At 36.9% G+C, this 21,933-nt stretch overlaps 1 protein-coding gene across 1 annotated transcript in view; it reads left to right on the top strand.

Annotated features, from left to right (window-relative positions):
- Nucleotides 1-21,933, top strand: part of HYCC1 (hyccin PI4KA lipid kinase complex subunit 1) — a 48,224-nt gene that overhangs the window by 2,615 nt on the left and 23,676 nt on the right. Inside the window, exons 2-3 of the mRNA XM_082479586.1 lie at nucleotides 16,799-16,878; nucleotides 17,798-17,899. Coding sequence (XP_082335712.1) covers nucleotides 16,828-16,878; nucleotides 17,798-17,899 — 153 coding nt within the window. The 5' untranslated portion in view covers nucleotides 16,799-16,827. The remainder of the gene's footprint in view (nucleotides 1-16,798; nucleotides 16,879-17,797; nucleotides 17,900-21,933) is intronic.

Raw genomic sequence — 21,933 nt, 5'->3', positions numbered from 1 at the left:
TCAAAAGTTGGCTAATGTCTGGCTATTTTAATTAGTAAATAAAGATACGTTTTATGGCCTCTCATGACGCACTTTCACTTTAGGCTGTGTGGAAGATATGTGGTTTGAGAAATTTGCATGATTTGTAAGAGAAAAGTCACAATTCCCTGGCTTTCCTTTGGGACTGAGAGCCTGTGGAGTACTCTGTATCTGAGACTTTCAAATGAAGCTTTCATGAGGCTTGTTTCTGTTGATCAGAATATTAAAATGCAGTAGCACTTGGATTCTTAACAAAGATCACCTGGGCACTCTGCAAACGTACAAAGCCTATATCAGGAACAGCTTAGACTTAAATCCGTTGGGTGGATCACCAGGTCAGGTTTCATTCCCAAGCCTTCACTTAGACAAATACACTGTCTGTGTAACCTGGCATGCTGCTTCTTCTCTCACAAATGCAAGATTGGGTATGAAACTTATGCTTAAATCTGCCATAGGATTTGTGCGGGTGGTATTGTCAGCATAGATGGAGATTACATGTATGAATCACTACACTTGTCTGTTACTTACAGTGTTACCAGTTACCAAGCAGTCAGTCTTCCAGGAGCAATACGCATAAAGTTTAAGCAGGAGATCCTATCATACTGTATAGGAAATGAGAAGCCTGATGATGCAACCTTCACTGTGTGTATGCTCTGTCTTCTTTGAAGGTAGGAGAAATAGAATCTAAAATAGAGTCCGAATCTTCACTTTAGGAAAACCAAAGACTCCAAATTTATATTTAACATCTGAGGTGTAATAGGTTGATGACTGGAGTGACACTGTATAATCTCTAAGACTTCTTCCATGGTATTATGAAAATACAATGTGCTTAAAATCTGGATTTTATATGAAGTGTTCTTCAGTGTGTTGGTTTGTACTTGGTAGAGCGTACTTGAAAGTATTTGTTGTTTTACTGGAATATGATAGTTTTCCTGCTCAACAACATTACAGCTTTTAATTTGTTAAAGCTGTTCTGTTTAGTTATGGAAGTATAACACTCCCACCCCACCCCCTTAATTAGAATTGTAGGCATGATATCTTTTCTTTAAATCCATATTTTCTTTCTTTTCCATAAAATGGCCCTTTTGGCAGTTTGTTGTCCTCGGTTGCCAGAATTGAAATGGTGGCATATTAAATGCACATTTGGGAGTGGAGAATGTGTTGGAATTAAAAATCTTGGTTTATTAGCATCAGTTATTTGGGAACTTAAATTGGATTGATTTATTTGAAATGCTTCTTGAGATAATCTTGGAAGGCAGTAACAAAGTGGTGTTGGGATAAGGACTGAAAGCTATGTCAGATCGGTGGTGTTGAAGACAAGGAGTACTAAAGCATGAAAATGTTTTGAATATGTAGCAACTGCATATTGCTGCAAGGCCGTGTTGAAAGCTTCTAGGCTGCTAAAGCTCTGTATGCCTTTAAAATGTTTTATTAGTTCCTGCATTGATCAGAATCTTCCCTCTACTCTATAATGTATATCATAAGTGTATGCACACACTTTTGAGATTAAGTACTTCTGCATGCTCTCAAGATTTTCTTTATAAATAACTGACACTTAAAACACTTGAAGTTATTTGAAAACATTGGTGAAATTTTAGAAGTTTTCCATGAGGCTGAGGGGTGAAATGCTTCTGCATTTGTTCTTCTTGTAAATCATCAGATTTCTATCAAAATTTGTGCTGGAACATTGTTAGCATGAAAAGTCAAATACGCCTGGATTAGATTTATTTATTTATTTTAAAGCAACATCTGAAAGGTCCAACAACTATAATAGTTTTCAATTTATAGCACATCTAAAATAATGCAGGGTGTGAAGTCTTTTCGTCTACTTCTGGTGAAACTGTTGTGAAGCCTTTGTCCTAATCGGGACCATGTTGAAGAGCAGGGGAATAAAAATAGAACATCGGCTTAGTCTAGGAGGGCGACTGTTATTTACAGCGATTTCTTTAGATGCATCCCCATATGAACTTACATGCTTTGGTAACAACTGGAAAGGTAGTGAATGAAAGCAGTCCAAGAGAGTACTGAAATTGTCTGAATGTGACCCTTTCTTGTCATGGCAGTGCCAGAAATGGGAGGATGTTGGTGTATTTGTTTGAATTAAGGGCTTCATATAAGGCTTCAGTGTTACTTCTAAATGGTGTACAAATTTAATGCAAGTGAGTTTGATAAATAGTTGTTACTAGGAGTATTATTTATTAGAACTGGAATCAATAAAGCATATAGAATTTGGACGGATACTTAATAATCATCACTCTTCTATATGGAGAATGCCATGAAAACATTTCTTGAATTTATTTTAAATGACCAGTGTTGCTGGAGAAACATCTGATTGTTGAGAGGAAGACTGGAAAAGGGTTATCTCTGCAAAACAGATGTATGTTTGTGTTCTTCTGTCTCTAACCCCTGATGATATGAAATGCTGTTGTAGCAATCAAGGCATAACAAAGAAATTTAGGTAAAAGCAATACTAGCTGACTAGTAAAACATGCCTATTGCTGATGCAAAAGTCGCTGAGAATTTGTTTTCCGTCCTGATTGGCATAAGAGCTCTCATTCTAAATTTAGTGATAGAAACTGTATATTTTGGGCGCTTTTGATAGCTGCTTAAGACTGCTCTCTTAGGTAAGAGATAAGATATCCTTTGCATTTTGTTACTTTTTTCTATTTGGAAGCTAACCTTTTAATTAAAAATAGCATAGCATGCTCTGAAGCTGCACAGGATACTAATTAACTCGCTTCAGTGCTTAAAGCCATGCTGCCTCCTAAGGTTTCCTGATGTTTGCACTGGATAAATATTTATGCTTCAGCAAGACATTAACTTCAACCTGATGAATAGTGCATACAACTTTAATATTTCTGTTAGTACTAAACACCATGATTCAGTATTATGACTATATTTTATTGCAATTTTTTTTTAAAGGGGGAAGAAGCCTGTTACACTTTCAATATGTGATAGAGAATTAAATCTAATGCTCAATAGTTAAGCTGTCTAGCAGTCTGAGAATTGTATAGAAGCTAGTGCTGGATAATATAAGGTCTTCATGAATGTCTGGTTAATGGACAAGGCTGCACTACATCATTGTATTTTGTTTTCAAGTACTTGAATCCTGTCCTCATATGTAAAGACAATTGTTTTGTATTTTAAATTCTTTTTAATCCTACAGTATTTGCTATATTAAAGGAAATGACTGGAATATATGTAAAAGCATTAAGTTGACCTAATAAATCTTTAAAAAATGCATTTAACAGGTTTTTAATACCAGCCACCATCTCTGAAAATTAGGATACTGTGAATATTTTCAAACAGTCTCTCATGTAAGATATGTTGGGTATATTATAGTAACATCTCTATCTGAGGAAGCAGACTATAGGATCTTCAGGGACAAAATGAAAAAGTTTTTCCCTGGTAACACTACTTGGTGTTTGGCTGAAGGAAATGGTGTTACTCTTTCAGAGCTGAATTAGATTGCAAAATCAGACTGCAATGTCATATACTTTGTGTCTGGTTGATGAAGGGAAATTTTTTGGAAAGCATGGGGAGGAATGATGCTAGGGAATTCCTTAGCTCTTGGTACTTAGTGCTAAAGCAACAACTTTACGTTCCTTACAGTAACTTTACACTGGATCTTGCCAGTGAAATTCTGAGTATTCTCTTACAGTTTGTGGTTAGTAGCACATCTGGCTGAACCAATTACTGTCTACTCAGTTAAAATAATACCTTTCTTACTGACTTTCTTTAGGTTGTGCCAAAATACCTACCTGCTTCGTGTCATGTGCTGCGGACATGCTACTGCTTTTACGAAGTTACAGCTTTTAGGCTCAATAAGCTGTAGTCTTTCCACTCATATCTCTCATGCTCCCAATTATATTGACTCCACATGTGAGGTCTAGAAAGACTAATAGGGTCTTGCTTTTTTTTTTTTTTTCCTGCTTTGAACTAAATTCCCAGTGCAGCAGCCAGAGGAGCAGGTGAGAGGCTTTTGACAGTAATTTTGCATGTCTGCTTACATGTGCATTTTGTAGCTTTGCCAGTGCTGGTGTAGTATTTACCAATTCCTGCCTGACTTGCGAGTGTGATTTACATTTAATTGTAAAGCTGAGGGAAAAAAAAAAAAATCAAATGTCTTTCCCCCCATCCTGTTTTCTCAGCAGCATTTAGTGTTAGTGTGATGAGACCCTGTATTTCAGACAATCAAATTTGTCATATTACTTAGTGAAACACAACAAAGGGAACATCTGTTTTGCAGAGTATTTAATTATACTGCTCGAAGTATCAGAATTCTGTTGTTTCAGCTAGAATTGGTTGATGTTTTGTTGAATTTTCAATAATGTGTGCAGATACAGCAGAACTACTCTTTGAGCACTTCTACATCATGTTAGAGATTGACCAAATAGATTAGCAGTCTCTGCTAATTTTTTTTTTTCTGCCTTAGAAGCTTTTGTTTGGCATACATATTTTCAGTATTATTATTTTTGTATTATGCAAAAATTGTGATGTGTCTGAAAGCATATGCATTTGCACTGGTTACCAAGAGTTTTTACTAGAATGTAATGGGGTTTTGTGCAGTGATATTTTATCCCAAACTGTTGTTACTGCCAAGCTGTAGCTGTACAGGGAAAACTGATAGGGGTTTTCCACGTGAAACTTAACATGATCAGAGGAGACCTCTAAAGTGTGCAGTTCCTTTGCATACATAATGCATACATTCATTTGTTTATGCCTTAAGGTAGTAATGAAAATCTTTGATTAATTCCCCTTTTAGTGGTATTTAAAAGCATCCTAGCTGTTTTGTCCTATTCTGGCAAAGTGAATGATAGTTCTCCTATATTTACAAAGTTGCAGCAATCCAGTGAAACAGTGACAAGGACTAACTTACTTAACCGTTTACAACTGTTATTTGGTTTGGTAAAATAAAAGTCCTGCATAAATTCAGTGGCAGCATTAAGATGTGGATACACTTGACATCAACGGAAGAAGGAACACCTAAAAGAAAGTCCCTGCTTGTACAGTAAACAGAGGAACTGACAAAAGTGTGAATAGGAGGTTAACCAAATGATGAAACAGGAACCAAATGATGCCGTATTTACCCTTCAAGAGGTTCCTTAAATGTGTTTACTGATTTTTAAATGATAGGTGTGTGATCTTTTTGTTATACAGTTATTAACCCCTACCCCCCAAATGTCATACCATTTGAAAAGTGGTCATTCACTGAGATTATATTTGTTTTTTCCTCTCATGTAATATAGCTTGCTTTGCTCTTGGTTCACTGCAACTCCTCTTTCCTCTGGATATGAGAGTTTTTACAAACATAACATGTTGCTTCCTCGGGTTGTTAAGTTGTATTAATGTCATTCCGCTCTGGTTCACTTGAGTTCACTGTGTCCCAAATACATGTGTAGTCAAGGATCAATTTCCATGTATTGTCATAATTACATCTGCCATTCAAGTGACTTTTCAGTTGCCGCTCGTTAGCAGAATAAACTAAATCAAGTTCCAAGTTCATAGACTTCATATTATTATGGAAACAAATTTTGACTACTTTGTTAGGCTATGGAAATACTTGTCAGGCTTTAAATAGTGAAGTCTGTGCTCTAAACCAGGGCTCTGAATTTGTAACTGAATATTGAAGTACTGCTCACTTATTCTAAAAATACTAGGTATGTAGGTCTTAAGGAATGCACTTGGAAATCAAGCCTGTTTTGAGCACAAGACACCCTGAGATTTAATGAGGATGCAAATAAAAGAAACAGGAAAAGAAAATGAACGCGTGCTCTGATATTTTTAATCTTAAACTATTTTCTGCTACCTAAGTAGTATCAATATAAATTCATTAGAAACTTTCTGTTCTTATGGCTTTGGAACAGTGGCAGATTAGTTGATGATACCATTGACCCTGGAAAACTTTACATGAGTAGCTCAAATAAAAGTCCCTCTAGAACCTGGGTAAGCATTAAATTAATCATTAATTAAACATGTAAATTTTATTTATTTATTGGAACAATTAATATCCTGAGCTTTAGATGCTTTAATGAAGTGCAACTTTTACTTGAAGAGCTTCTTCATCTAATATGAATTCAACCTAAATTAATCTTCCCTACAATGTAAGACAATTAACACCTCTTTTTTTGCTTTTCCTCTATCATGCTTTTGGGTTTTAACTTTTTTTTTTTCATTACAATACAGGCCAAGACATTCAGGGTAGTAAATGACCCTAGACTTCAAGTTGCACACATTTTGTCTGCACTACAGCATTGAAATTATATGTGGCTACAGACCATTTCATGTATCTTTTCTGAATGAGACAGAAGTGTGGGTTCTGCTGTTACATTTTAAAAATTTTAGTTAAAGAAGTCATGTTTTTCTATTGCTTACAAAATATGTAAAAAATAGAGTTGTTCTTAGGTGCTCTAAAATGTTTTTCAAATTAATGTGTCCAATCTTGTGAGTGTAACAGGCTTGTGCAGGAGGGCTGTTGGGGCGGGAGGAAGGGAAGGGATCAGGAAGAATGAGAAACCTGCCATTTTTTTTCCTGAAGCTGTTGGATACAACATTATGTGCATGTATTGATGGATCATTGTAATTCTGTAACTTAAGAGTGAGCAATCATCAAACACTCAAAGCAAACTAGATCCTAAGATTTTTCAGTGTTGATGTACCCCTCCTCTGGAAAATACACCTTGGTATAGCTTTTTTCTGTCAAAATGAGCTACTAAAACACATATCAATAGACCGCCGTAAACTTCTTTTTGCTATAAAATTTGTGGTTTATTCCTAATAGCAAGGTTCCTACTTTTCTCTCATGATATTTGAGGAAATGGTAGAATGGTATACTGGAGATAATACTTTCTAAATGTTAGGTTATCAAGAATTCTAATGGTGCTGCATTGGTGGAGTTGGGTTGATGGGATGTATTGTAGCACTCATTTAAAATAATGCTCTGGAGTAAAAGTAAAATCAAACCCTTCCATTACATTTGTATTTGATCATGTCTGATATTACACTATATTGTAGATCTACCCTAGGTAAACACACCATAATGGTTATTCTTGCAGTGTACTCAGTTCTTCAAAGCCTGTTTCTGGGCCAAAAGCATAGTTTCATGCTTGTTTCAAATGCAATGTGTTGGACTTTCTCAGCTACAAGTGGAAATGCTTTGAAAGGATACATCATATTTGTAAGTACATGAAAACTTATGAATGTTTGCTGAGTAGGAGTCCAGGTTGTAAAGGGAAGTTTTAACTGGACATCTAAAGGAGGGTATGATTTCAAAGCAGACAGAATTCTCTTTAAGTGTTTTTCATGCTAGTAATCCTATTTTTAAAAGTTTCTAGAACTTATATCAATTAATTTTTGGCAAATAAAAATAAGTCACTTCTGAAGCACGTGTAACTTTTGCAACCTAATTCTCAGTTTGTGGAACTCCTCGCATTTTGTGCAGGCAGAAGGAGGATTCAGTTGAAAAGAAGTCCCAAGAGCTGCACAAAATTTCTCCCTCATGGGGCTTGTGTAGTATATTCTAAAGTCAGTCTCTAGCTTGCAGGTAGGCGTCTCTGCCTTTCAAATTAAATGAGGTGCAGATACATAGAATGGGGTTGGAAACAGGCAGAATCTCCTGAAATCTCATTCTTAGCCAGTGGAGTTGGGAAGTTTTGGCCCAAAGTGTGGCATTATTAATGTTGCTACTAACAAGTAGAAGGTGAAGAGCCTGCTCAAACTCTTGTCCCTGTTTTGTGAGCTGAGTCCTTTTCCTTCTGATAAGTCACTGCTAAACTACTTGTCAGATGAATGCTGCTCCACTTGCTCTAGCTGAAAGTACATGCTGTAATGACAGTTGATGCTCAGAGATGAAGTACAGCCTCTGCTGAATTCTCCACATGCTTTTTAGGTCATACTCAAGCTATTGTGCAGCATCTGCTTATGTATGCTTTACACTGAGAGTCTTTCCAACAGCTGAATTACCTGAGACCTTTCTTTTTGATATGTGGCTGAAAGTTCTGACCGAACTCTAACTTGAGATGACTTGCCATTTTCACTTAGAAAGAAAAACTTGTTTTTAAAATTACCTTGCAGCAACACAGACTTCACAAACAGCTAGATTAAATGAATAACACTAGTAAAGGTATATTATAGTAGCACTGAAGTTTGAGGAGGCAAGGAACTAGAAGTCATGGCATTGTTACCAAAATAATGCTCTGTGCTCTTGAAAAGGCCATTGGTTGGTTCAGGACTTGTATGCAACACTGAAACGAGAGCTGCACCATAATTATACTCTCTGCATGGTTTATTCTATTTCACTATTTTAAATTTGTCTTTGAGTTTCAGGGAAACTTCCTGACTTCATAGGAATGAGCGTACTTTGGTATTAGGGAAACTAGGGTGCAACTTTGCTTGGGGTTCTACAGAGAATGTTTCTTTTAAGCAGATTGCACTTCTGTAACAGAAAGCAATGCTGCAGAATTTAAGAGCACTGTGCAGTATTGCCTGCTCCTAGACACACTTGACCACAAGTTACAGGAGTGCTGATACATAGAAAATAGAAAAAAATTTCTAAAGCTTTCTAGTTCGTTTTTATCAGAGCATGAAGAAGATACCTTTATTTTAATACTATGGAATTTTGTGACTAAAGTAAAAACTGGAAAACCTGTGTGGATGAGGTCACTTTTGTAGTATTAGCATGCTGTTCCCTTTTACACATTTCTTTCTGTTGTTTCAGTTATGTTTGGTTAAGCTTATAGTTGTGCTCACTTTAATGTTACTTTAATTTAAATTCTGTTTCCTTATGATGTATATAGTTATTTCTTTGTGTATGTTAAACTGTTAACTATATTAATCTAGAATAAGTAAGAACATACTCTAAGAGAAGATTTTTCAACTACATATATTTCACTTTATCTAAGAATTAGCTGTTTATATCTGTTCTTTCTTAAAGATTTAATAAGATGTAGACAATAGTGTTTTCGTGGAGTAAAACAAAAGAGGAAGCAAGTATATTTCAGCTGCTAAGAAAAACTGTTTTAAAAGTAATAGCTCTTACTTTAATTTCCTGTAATGAATGTTACTATTGGTATATTACAGATGATAGAAAATCTAACACTTGAGGATATACTGCAAATGAAATAGCTTGAGAGTAGAGCTTCTGCAAGCTGGAGAATGGGATGTAACCGGAATAAATTGGCTTACAGGTGGTCAGTTTTGACTGACTCTGCGGTTACCAGTATGGCAGTTGTACTTGCAGTGTGCTTTTATGTGGCAAGGAAGAAATAGTAAAGTAGGACTTAAAAAAAAAAAAATTAATAATCAACCTGTGGAAGTTACTTCATCTTACTTCAGTTTGGAACTGTACTGCTAAGGCTGCTTTTGTACTGCTTTAACAATATAAATCTTACTATGGCTTGTATAAATTCAAGTGAGTATGTCAACTGGTGATATCATATCTCTATCTTGGTGAGTTGTTTAGCTGGCATGATTCATTCGGTTGTCTTGAAAGAGTTATCTCCTTACTGAAGAAGGGCAAATATGAGGCTAGTTATGTACAAAGGTGGTTTGTAATTGTTGTTTGCTAATCTGAAGTTGAGCAAATATAATTGCCAGGAGTCAAAGATCAGGATTAAAAATCTTCAAAAGCCTATGCTTGTAGGGATCCTACTTTCTGCTCAAGACTTTTTAAAAAGCTTTCATCACAAATGTTTTTGGCTCACGTGGGAGGGAGGTGGCAAAACTGAAAAATGCCCTTGGCAATATGAAATTCAAATTGGCTGCGGTTTCAGTTCCTTTACAAACCACTGTGAACAAACATGTTCAAAACAGTTATCTTTGTGTAGGTTCACTACCATATTGTGAAGAAGACTGCAGTAATGACTGTACTGAATCACCAGAATTTCTGAAACCTCATTATCTAGCAGTGGCTGTTAACAGCGGCCTGGAGAGGAACTGAAAGGGGAAACTGGAAAAGTGTTCTGGGGGAGCAACTTCTGACTTCAGCTTTCTGAGCTGGAAGAAATGCTTATATATGGTGGCTGTGGATGGATTCTTCCATGAATGTGTCCAGGCTTCTTTTTTCTGTGCACTTGTGTAAAGTTCGTGCACTTGGACTTGGGACTTAATGCATACTTCCTTCACATTGTCTTTGGTGATTCCTTTTGTTTGTTTTGAGCCTGTCACCTATAGTTTCATGTAATGCTTGTTAGTTTTCCTGTTAGAAGATGCTGAACAGCCATTTCTTGACACTTCAGGAATTTGCTTGAGCCTGAGTCAGTGATGCTTGGTTCACCGTAGCTATCTTGTTGACACTGCCTGATTTTACATTGAAGATGGCAGTTCTCAGAGGGTATTTGATATGGAGTCTTTGAGCACTGCTTGCATTGTGTGTTTGAATAGAGCATGTGACTGTTTCAGGCTTAGCACAATGGGTGTTTTGTTTCTTTGTGCAAGTTTGGAAAATGTCAAGAAGTCACACCTGGCCTTTGTGGTTTCTGAAGCTTGCCAGAGTGGTTTTTGGAGTCCACAGTAGCATTGATTTCTTTTCTCAAGAGACTTTGAATGATTTGCTACCTATTACTGCATCTACAAGTATCTGAACAAGATAGCTTGATCATATTCAAAATTGTATAGTAATTGAACAGATGATGATGAACTCACTAGAATAAGTTGTTCATTAACATCAGGTAAATACATTCTCTTCGGCAATTTATTCAAGAATACACTTGCCTGAGTGCTGTTTACTGTTCTGAGGCTTACCAAGCATTGTGTCTTTGCCTCTGAAACAAGTCGGGAGGCAAAAGGGTTCAGCAATGTGAATTTTAACTAGAGACTGTAGTCCTTAAATGAACTTGATGTATGATGTAGAGCCAATTAAAAAGTTTTTAATACTACTTGTACCACTTCAAAGGGTAAGAAAAGTGGAGTCCTAATTAGCCCTTCCCTGCTTTTGTATACAATCTACTATAGAATACCAGATCAACATGTACTGGGGCCTTGATCCCTTATGGGTCTGGTACATCCTAACAGAATGCTCACAAGTTTACTTTGTTCCTCTCAGGGATGAGTTGACAAACTTGGCTGATAGTTTGTAAAAGTCTTAACTTTCTGCTTTGTTTCCCTTAGGCTAAAAAAAAAAAATAAATCCTTAGCAAATGGTACAAACTTCCAAGCAGATGCTTTTTAGATTAGGTAAGGACACAGTATATGCTTTCCCTCCTCTTCCAGCAATTCCCAGAGGATGGGACTTGAGCAGTTTTTGGCTCCTGGCTTTGTTTTTTTCAGCTCTGTGACTTTTACTAACAAATGCCAAATACTGTGTTTCCATAAAGGTCAGTTCTACAGAACTCAGGAGTTCATTCTTTGTCCAAGTCCAGCCTCCTTGTGCTTAATACAGATTTCACTTACATACATGGATTCTGTGAATGAATTCTACAAAGGCTGGGTAGCTTTAAAGAATAGGAAAGCCACCTATTGTGAGAATTTCTTTTTAAATATCAACCTGTGCATGTGTTGTCTGTGATGTCATTCAAGGCTATGATTTGATACTGTTGTATTAAAAAAGTCTTGAGTGACAGATATGAAAAACTGAAGCCATTTAATTAGATGGATCCCTTAGTAAGTTTGCCAGAGAAGACATCGTAATTCATCTTGGCTTACTCAACACCAGCTCAGTGCATAGCAACTTTTTCTGCCCCCTCTATTAAAAACAGTAGGTTTGGTAAGTTCCTGTTGTATTTGTGCTGTAATGGAAAAAAAGAATAGTCTTTGTAGAGACTTTGTAGAAATCTCTTCCAAACAAAACTTACTCTTGTCAGATAACTTGCTTGATGTTTTATTCCAGTTATACCGCTCATCTTGAAACAAAGCAAAAATTGATATCTCCTATGTAAGAAGAGTTTTATTATAGTACTAGAATAGAGCAAGATCAATTTACAGTGCTCAGAGGCTGCTTATTACTTGGAAACAGATCCAGAGAACAGTCTTATCTCAAGCTATATGAAAATGTATTGCAGACTTTGAGTGGAATATAAGTTAGACTTATTCTTCTCTTCTTCATATTAGAGCTTAAGTTGCATATCTCCTAGGGTTGCAGTGTTAGAGATTAGTAAGGACTGTATGGCTTTATGTATGCTTACTTTAAATAGATGTTCCACTAGGAAAACTAGTTTGTAAATTATTGTTTAGTATAAATTATATTTCTTGCTGCTAATCCAAGTTGAGAGTCTTGTTGAAAATACTCCAAAGTGCTTTTAACTAACAAGGCATAAAACACACAGATAAATTTACATGTTAGCTGGACTGCAGTAGCTGTGCATGCTTTCATCATGTGGCAAATGTGCAGTAATGTGATAAGACCTGTAATGAAAGAGTGTCACCTAAAGTTGTTTTACCTCATGTATGGTATAAGCTAAGAATATATGTGTGTAATAAAAGTTCAACAGAGATGTGACAACCTGACTGTTACTGAGATCCTTCACAAATAATTTTGTGGTATCATTTGAATCTTTGAGACTTCTTCCTCTTTTCTGCAACTATCTTCCATCAGGATATCCAAATGACTGTCTCTTAATCTCTTAGAATGAGGAGCATGGGGACATTCAAATCTGCTCATCAGTTTTTGTCAAAGTATTGTTTGATTTGTGGGGGACAAAAGCAGCTTGTTTTTAAAGAAATTCTCAAACTCCACTTGTATGAACCATTTGCAGGGACTTAAGAGGAAGAGACCAAGGAAGAGAGTCTATTCAAAGGGAATTATGTGCTGATGTACCTTAAAACAAGACTTTTTTTTTTTAAATGCTGTCTAGTGCCTTCTGTATTGTTTGAATTTTCATTACAGTTTTGGTATTTACGGAGTCCATTCACAACATAATTTTACAGCTTTTTTTCAAAGTAGCATGTATTTACTTTATCCACTTTATGTTACTTTAATTCCATAGTGACTGGGGCACCTAAAGCTTACAGTGGCCTGTATCTTGCAGTTGAATCCACTCAAATGGATTTATCATTAAGGCATGCTTTTTTAATCCTTTTGGGATTTTTTTTTTTTTTTTCTGAAAAAGGTTAACAGATGCTATAAATTAGGCTGTATTTTGGCCTACTTTGTGTTAAAAATTCCATTTTAGAATTAGTTTTTGTAAACTTTCTATGGACTTCATAAAAAATTGTATTGTTAAATGAAATTTGTTAATCCTTCCTTTATAACAGTCTTGGGTTTGCTGACCATGTCCATATATTGTTGCAGTCCAAGTTGATCTATTAGTTAATTAGAACAAAATGTGGCAATCCTCAGCAAAACAGTAGTTTGCCTGTTTTAATAGATGCCACACACCTGATGTGTGGAATTGAGGCTTTTTGTTCCCTCAAGGGAGAGATCAGTCTAACAGATAATCCTAATCTTTGTCTTCAAGAGAAATAATTATAAAATTAGATTTCTTATTTGTGATGCTCAAATGTGTATTGCTGTGGATGCATATGTGCTTGAGGTTAAACAGTGTATTCAGAAGGGTATATACATTGTTTAATGCATGGAGGTAAAGTAAGGACAGTCTGTCTTCTGTGCATCTGAACTGCCTTAACTCTCAATGGAATCTCTCTGCTACTTTAAAAATCAAAGACTGAATAGCAAAAACTTTGTCCTGTTTCTTTTAGTTTAGCTTTTAATAGATTTCACTTCAAAAGTTCATGCTTTTGCCAAAAAGACGACTTGCCTTCAAATATACAGTCATAAAAGCTTGAAGTATTGTCCTTAGTCCAATGGATAATGCCGGCCAAGGATGCTCTTATTGTTTTTACTGGTCAAATGAATCCTGTATTCTCTGGGGACCTTTAATCTGAAAATAGTGCTTGATGGATCAGTAGAATTAGGTGGAAAAAAAAATGCATCTCTTCAATAAATGTGGTGTCAAGTATGGACTGGAGTACCCAGGACTCCACTGCACGCTTTTAAATCGTGGGTTTCTTGCTTTGAACAGTCTATATTAGCACAGGCATTTATGCTATTAATGGGACTCAGTAGGGAATGGTTACTATTAACCCTGCTGAAGCATAAGACATTGCAAAAGCCTTTGTATGCCTTCACAGGAATGAAAGTAGGGCTAGTAGACCATGTGATTCTGTAGGAACAGATGAGGTCATTGTTTCAATAATTATAGTAGGAATAGCTTTCGTGTTTGTTAGCACACAATATTATCCTTAAAAGCCTCACTTCAGAGCAGTGTTTGACACACAACCTATACCATTCAGAGGCCGTTAATCTATATTGTCATCATTATACATTTAGAAACCACCGGTGTTGATCAGAAAGACTTGGTATTTAGCTAGGTGAGTTTCCTTTGTGACAATCCTTCCTATTTCTTTGTTGATACAGGATGACAGAATGGATGAGGTTTGAATAGACCTCTGGAGATCAAGTCCAACCTCCTTTGCTCAAAGTAGTGAAAATAGGAACAGGTTGCTCAGGATCTTGTCCAACTGAGTTTTGAATGTCTCCAGTGATGGAGACTCCTCAGCCACTCTGGGAAACCTGTTGCAGTGTTCAATAATGATTACATGACATTACATTTAAACCTTTTTTTTGGTGTATTTCAATTTGTGCCCATTGCCTCTTGTCCTGTCACAGGACACCAATGAGAAGAGCCTGGCTCTATCTTCTTTAATCCCTCTCCTCAGGTAATTACCTACATTCATAAAATCCCTGTGAGCCTTCTCTTCAAGCTTAATAGTCCCAGCTCTCTCAGCCTCTCCTCATGGAAGAGATGCTCTAGTTTGCCCATCAGCTTGTGGTGCTTTCCCAAACTCTCTCCAGTATGTCCATGTGTCTGTTGTGCTGGGGAGCCCAGGAGCCCAGTGCTTCAATTGTATCTCATCAGGGCTGAGCACAAGGAAGGATCACCTCCCTTGACGTGCTGGTGATTTGGAGGATGTTGGCCATCTTTGCTGCAAGGGCGCCTGTGGCTGGCTCATGTTCCCCTTTTTGATGGATGCCTGGGGTGGTTTGTCCCCAGGGGCAGGACTTGGTGTTTCCCTTTAAACTTCCTGACATTCATGGGTCAGTTCATATCTCCTGCCTGTTGGTGTCCCTGTGAATGGCAGTGCACCCCTCTGGGGTATTGACCTCTCCTCCTGGTTTTGTGTTACCTGCAAACATGTTGAGGGTGAGCTTTGTCCCATCACCCATCTTCATTAATGAACATGTTAAGCTGTCCTGGCCCAGGTATTGATCCCTGGCGTACACCAGTAAGTCCAGGTCTGCAGCTGGGCTTTGTGCCACTGGTCCCAGCCCTTGGAGCCTGGCAATTGAGGCAATTTTCTGTTCTCAGAGGCCTGGGATTCCTGAGGGCTGTTCTTGTCGGTAACAACATGGCAGTAGTCTAGTTGTGTGAGCTATGCTGCTGTGTCTCAGTGACCCCATTGAGATCATAGCCCTGCAACTTGCATGCAGACCACTAATTCTTCCTGCTTGGCTGCCATGCTGTGTGTTGGTGTCTACTCGCTTCACAGAGGCACCCAGTCATGCTGATTTGCTAGAAAAGGTATTAGAGGTTCCCCCATCATGCTGTCCTGTAGGCAGCACTTTATCTATGTGCTTACATTTGAGGTGGGGCCCTGGTTAGCTCTGTTTTTTTGTTTACAAGGTCTCTCTTGCCTACATCACTCTGTACACTTTGCTTCCCAACCTGGTCTACTGCTTCCTCACTTGGCTATGGGTTGTCATCTACCTCCCCTGATGTTGCTGATATCCTTCTCATGGAGCTGTCCCAACCCCCTCTACCTGCCAGGAGAAGCCTCTTAGTGGAGCTGCTGCTGCATTGTACCTCTGAGGTGTTTACAGCTACTACTGCTGTTTTCTCCAGGAATAAAATCTAGCCCTGTGCGGCTTATTCTTTAGCCCTTCCTTGTTCCCCTTTCATCCTCAGAAAGCACTGCTCTTGTATGCTTTGTGCAGACTTGCATATCTTTCTGGGGTTGTAACAGGAGATTGCCCTACCCGGTTACCCATGGTTTCACCCGCCCAGGTCACTTTTTTAATGTTAGTGCTGGGGGTGTGTGGAATCTCTGGCTGGTTACACTATTATTGTGTACTAAATGATTCGAGAAGTTGCTGGACAGCTTGTTCAACTTTATTCCTTTTGTCGTTCATGTCTGAATAGTTATTTCCTCACAACCATGTCCTGTGCATTGAAAGATTTTGGTCAATCTCTCTTTAAGTAAAGCCGCTCTGCCTCTCTTGTGTTCAGGTCTTAGTACTGATCTGAGATTGTGCGGGATATTGGACGGGGGAGTCCATCTTTGGCTATGTGCTGAGGCAGCAGGCTCGTTGTCTTGCAGTTGCCACGGTGGGGGAGGGTTGAAAGGTTTTTCCATCAGTCTTTATTTCAGTGACCTTTTCCAAGTTAGGAATAGCAGTTGACTAGGAAAAGCTGAAACAGTAATTTCTCTTCAGTGAATCCATACAGATTTCTCTCAAATTCTGTAAGCTAAAAAATAAACTGAAATTGAGAAGATAATATTTTCTGTTTTCAAAATGCCATTTCTGCAAATCTTTGACTTATTGAGCTTCCCACGCAATACATATTTGGAATTTATTAAACTGCTGTACGTGAAGACTCCCATGCTTAATGCTTCCAGCAGCTTGCTAAGTGAAGTAGAATAAAAGTTCAAAGTAATGTCAGCATGTGAAATGTTAACAAGTAAAAGTATGATAAGATTCTTTAAATATTCCCAGGGACTTAATTTTCATTGTGTTTAATGCAGTGACTACATAGTTTTCACAAACTGTGTTTGTTTATTCTTTCAGGCTGAAGGTTTCCGAACGGATGTTGGAAGATGTTAGCTGTGGATACTGGGGTTGTGGAGGAGTGGTTATCAGAGTTCAAGGTAATATACTCTCAGATGTTTAGTCAGTAGTGTTTGAATTGCTGCTGGAGCAGTATGCAAGAGTGCTTGATTGTTGTAGAAAATGAAGAAAAACAGTAACCTTGCATTTTGCTGAGATAATGTGATATATGCAAACGTCTGCTTGAAAGGATTTTTTTCATTGTCCTCTTTGGGATTACATACTTCCTGATAGAAAGCAGTGAAAATGTATATCACAGATGAATGGTCTTGTCAGTTTGAGTGTGGACTAGACTTGACTATAGGTTTTGCTCCTGGTCTGCTTGGGTACACTGAGAAAGTGTTTTCCTATCTGTATAATGGAGTATGATCTCCTTTGAAGGAATGCAGATAAGAAGTACTGTAAAAGCTACAAATAGTAAGTTTAAATATACAGCTTCCAAAGGGTTGTCAAAGAGGTTAGATTTTTGTCCTCCTAAGTACTGGCAGAAAATCTGTTCAGTGTTAAAGAGCTGCTCATGTCACCTGGAATTTGTGTTCTTTCAGAGTAATACTATATCCTGTAATAGTGTTCATGAGCTGTGTACAGTCAGCCTTGAGAAAACTCCTTAAAGTATGGATCTGCAAACTGCTAAGTTTCACAGTACTGAAATTTCACAGTGAAATTTCATTGGGATTGCACCTGGATTGTAGTCTTGGTTTTTTATCTATTTCCCATCCACTGTCATTACATTCTGTATGAAACTGTCTGCAAAATATTAAAATGCAGTGTGTCTTCTGGCAATTGTGTTTGTCCTGAAAACATGATGATTTCCGTAGTAAGGATTTTTTTGTGAAACAGATCTTAGTCTACTATAAACTGATAAGTGGTAACTTGTAATGGAAAATTGTTGTTGAAATAGCTGTTATATTATAATGACAAAAATTGCTTTTTCTAGTAGTTATAATATTTTTATTTCAGACACTGCCAGAAGCATCCATATCCAGCTATGCTACAAACTTGAAAGACAAGAGTACTTTGATTTCATCTCTTTACAAAGTAATTCGAGAGCCACAGAGTGAAGTGAGTATATATATATAATCCGTCACATAAAATGGCTGACATAACACCAGCAGAATAAAAGAAGACCTTGTGTGCTAGTTAATTGTGTTCTAACTATGTGAACTACAGAACCACATGAAGGGTCTCCATCAAAATGTTTGTTCTTAGCAATGACATACTACCATGGAAACAATTCATAAGTTTTGTAACCTACTGATCATAGCTAAGCTTGTAGAACATACTTCTGGGCTTCAGGACTTGGATATAGAATTGCAAAATATGTTAAGGAATTGAAAAGATGTTTGAGAATTCTTTCTGTAATTCAGAATCACTTTAATGTAAATCTATAGCTATCAGAAGCTTGTATATTACAACCCAAGAGAACAAGGTTAGATAGGTTTGCAATTCTTCTAAGTTATTGCTTAGGTTTTAGGGTTTTTGTTCTTGTTTTAAATACATACAATATAAATATATGCCTTTCTACAGTGGATGTACCCTTGCTGAAATGATGGCAAAAAAAAAAAAAAATTGGCAGGAAGGGGACAGGTTTGCTCTGTACCTGTGCTAGGCGTGGTTCCATACCCCATGACTACACTTTGTTTTAAAGCATCCGTGTGAGTTCAGAACATACTGAGCTGGTTTTAGTTGTGTCTTGTTAACTGAATTGTCACACTTTCTCCTATCCATCAAACCTTTGTGGGTTATTTCAAAATTGCACTAAATCCTTAATTCCTCTTCTGAAAAGATCCAGCATAAGGAACCTTTCCAAAGTTTGAGATCATGCCAGTAGTGGTCATAGGATGAAATGCTTTCAGTATATATGTTTTTTAGAGAGAATGCTGGTAGAGAAACTCCCAAGTTGTCCAGCAAAGAAGAAATATAATTTTACTTTGCTGCTCAGAAAGACATTCTGAGTCATTCCAACTTCTGAGTCAAGCCTGTCTGGTCTTCAGAATGTGTATCAATGTGTAAATTAATCTGATGAGTCTCCCTGTTGATAGCCAAATTGATACTTTCACATGTTCTTTGATTTCTTACTACTTCTAGCTATCACTAGGTTTCTCAGGGACCTTAGCTGCAGGGTGGTCAAGGCCCTGCAAATTCTGCTTGAAAAAGTTGTTGGGGTAGTTCCGGGGGCAAGGTATCGAAGATTTCCCTGTCAGTGAGACTTTGAATTGAATGCAAAAGGCAGTGCTGACATTGTGTTGTGCTGCCTTGGGAAAAAAGTGCCAAAATCTTTATTTTGACTGTTCTCCAAGCACCTGTCACACTGTGGAAAGGGTTACTTTGAGTTTTCCACATTGTGAAAATACTTATAAACTAGCAGTATAAAAAAACCAAGTAATTTCTTTCGACTGTTGTTTGAGATTTGTTAGCTGCATTGTGTAATGACAACTTGCTTTACAGTGTAGGATATTTGCTGTCCTTTCTTATCTGATGTATGTAATGCGAAGGGGAAAGATTAATGTGTGAACTCTACAAATACTGCTGAGATTAAAAACCTACAACCCCATCTGTACACCTCTGACTATATAGACTTCTAATATAATAATTATCTGTACCTTAAAATTGTGATTAATCTCATTTTGGGGGATGGATGTGTTCTTTTTTTTAAGCATTTGAAAAGTAACCATGTGTATTTGCATCTGTGACAGCATCTTCCTGCTGGTTAATGTTTGCTTTTCATATGGGTTTTTGTTTGCTTTTCCAAAAAATGAATAATATATATATAACAAATAAATATCCAATTCATAGTAGCTCCGTTAGTAAAGACTTTGTTAGTTACTTTTGAGGTTCCTGGGCTGCTGATAAGTGAAAAACATAATTTAGTACAAGGAGCATCTTCAGGAGATGCCAAGATTTAAAGGACTTTTAGTTGGCTCAAGAGTTCAAGAGTTAAAAAAAAAAAAAAATTCTGAGGTACGTTTCTTCACAAATTCTCAAGATTTTTTTTTTGCTTTCTACTAAAACGCTATTGCTGTCCTTCTAGATAGTAGCCATGAAGGCATTTGCATTAGGAAATAGAAAATGTTTGGAGTGTCTAACACATTGGGGTGCAGCTTAAAAGGAAGAAGGATGAAATTGCTTGGATATTCTTCTGTTCCAGCATTAAAAATTGTTTCAGTCTAGATACCTTTTAGAACTGTTTTAGTGTAAAAAAATATCTTGAAACAGCAACAATCATTAGTGCATTTTGATATTAGTTGTAGCATGTGGTGGCATTTTGAGGAAGAAAATTTAGTTTTGTACTGGTTAAGCATTTAAATGTGCTGATATAAAGCTGTCTCAACTGAGATAACGATGTGAACATGGATACCTGTCATAGCTATTTATGTGCCTTTTAAAGTTCAAGCACATCATTCTGAGCTGATACTTCATTAAAGGAAGCATGCAAATTCTGTGAAATACGTAAACTGAAGATGGAAAGCACTTGTGCTGGTAAAGCTTTCTAGAAGGATCTTTGATATTCTGCTCTTAAAACTGACAACTAGTTTAGCTTGGCATGATTTTTTTGCCTTTGCTGTAAATTTTTCACAAATTATTTTTCCAAAGGGAAGTTCTATCTATCAGAAGCTAAAAGTTTTTCTTACTTTGAATGGATCAGATTGTCCCAAATTACTTCTTAAAAAGAATCAAAACCTGCTAAGATCCTTTGGGTTTAGAAGTAATTTTGCGAGGTAAGAAATGTTCACTCAACTTTCTAGTCAGGAGGAAAAACCTAGGAAAGCAATCAGACTTTTTTTCTAGCATGCTCTTTGGTGGTGGTGCCTTCTTTGCTGTGGTAAAGGGAGGAAAGTATAGCAGAATGGGTTTCTTACTTTTTTGAAAGCTTGCTCCATCGAAAAACTGAAGGTGACCTAGACAAATAGCAGAAGAACTGAGTGTTGTAGTTAGAATAAAATGGAAAATGTGATCTGCGTGTTGCTAGCAGTAAAGTATATATATTCCGGTTTTTAAGGCTTTTCAGAAAGGGGTTGCGTAATACTTTGCTTTCTGAACTGAAATGCAGTGTCAATTCTGATTATTATGGTATCTTTTCTCAGTGCAGTCTCTAAAATACTCCAAAATGCATGTCTGGTTTGGATTCCATCATTTTCAAGTTGAGACTTTTGGGGATTTTGTGCAGGAATACATTTCAGTGAAGGTCTATTACTAACCTGAACATTCCTGGTTTTGAAATTAATTTAGAGCCTGTTTCTGTGAGTCACGTAGATGAACTGTTAAGATGTTAAATCTTGGAGGTAAGAAGCCAGGTAGCAAAACTAGTCCTTTAGCTATGTTACATTTGAATCCTGTCTTTCGGAGATTTGCATTTGGAGAGTGTCACATTTTGTGCTGCTTTTTTTATATACTAGCTGGAGCTGATAAGATGAATTCTAAATAGCTGGAATCTCAGATTTCATCTTGTAAAGTTTGCTAATATAAATGCATCAACTGCCTAGATTCTTTTTCAGGGAGCAGCTTCTTAGATGATAGGGTCCTCCTATTTGTTATTACTCACAAATAAATGATTTAGAATATTTAATTAAAAATCCCCTTTTTCCCTTCCCTTGCCTTCCCCACTTTTTTTAGAAGAAATACTTTTATAGTTCCAAACTCTTATCAGTGGTTTGCTGTGTTTGCTGCCAAAAAGTACTTTTGAGTATGTGCTTTTGAGTTTTTTGCTTGAGAGTTCAGTGTCCAGTTCAGCTGGCTTTGAAAGTGCCTACTGATTTTGACAGTATTTTCCCCTTGGGTTAGGAAATCTCCTATCTAGGTAACAAAAATATAACTAACATTCATTGACACATGATGGTTAACACTAAGCAGAGGTAGGCACAAGAATGAGCATTAAATCTACAAACACAGTGCAAGCCAATTGCTTAATTGTTTTAAGTCTTTTTTTTAACTTGTTCTAGCTCAGTGTATTACTTCCAGTTCAACATGTTACTTCCATTTATATCAGCTTAACAAACTTGATTCCCATTTCTGTCTCAAACCTATAAATATGTTGAAGTTTCTAGAAAATTTTAATGAGTGGCAAAGTGAACTAATTCTTCTGTATACTAAGTTAT

The sequence above is a fragment of the Vanellus vanellus genome (assembly GCF_965231255.1).
Source record: "Vanellus vanellus genome assembly, chromosome: 2".
Taxonomy (NCBI): domain Eukaryota; kingdom Metazoa; phylum Chordata; class Aves; order Charadriiformes; family Charadriidae; genus Vanellus; species Vanellus vanellus.
This window is presented reverse-complemented; position numbering and strand designations above follow the sequence as displayed.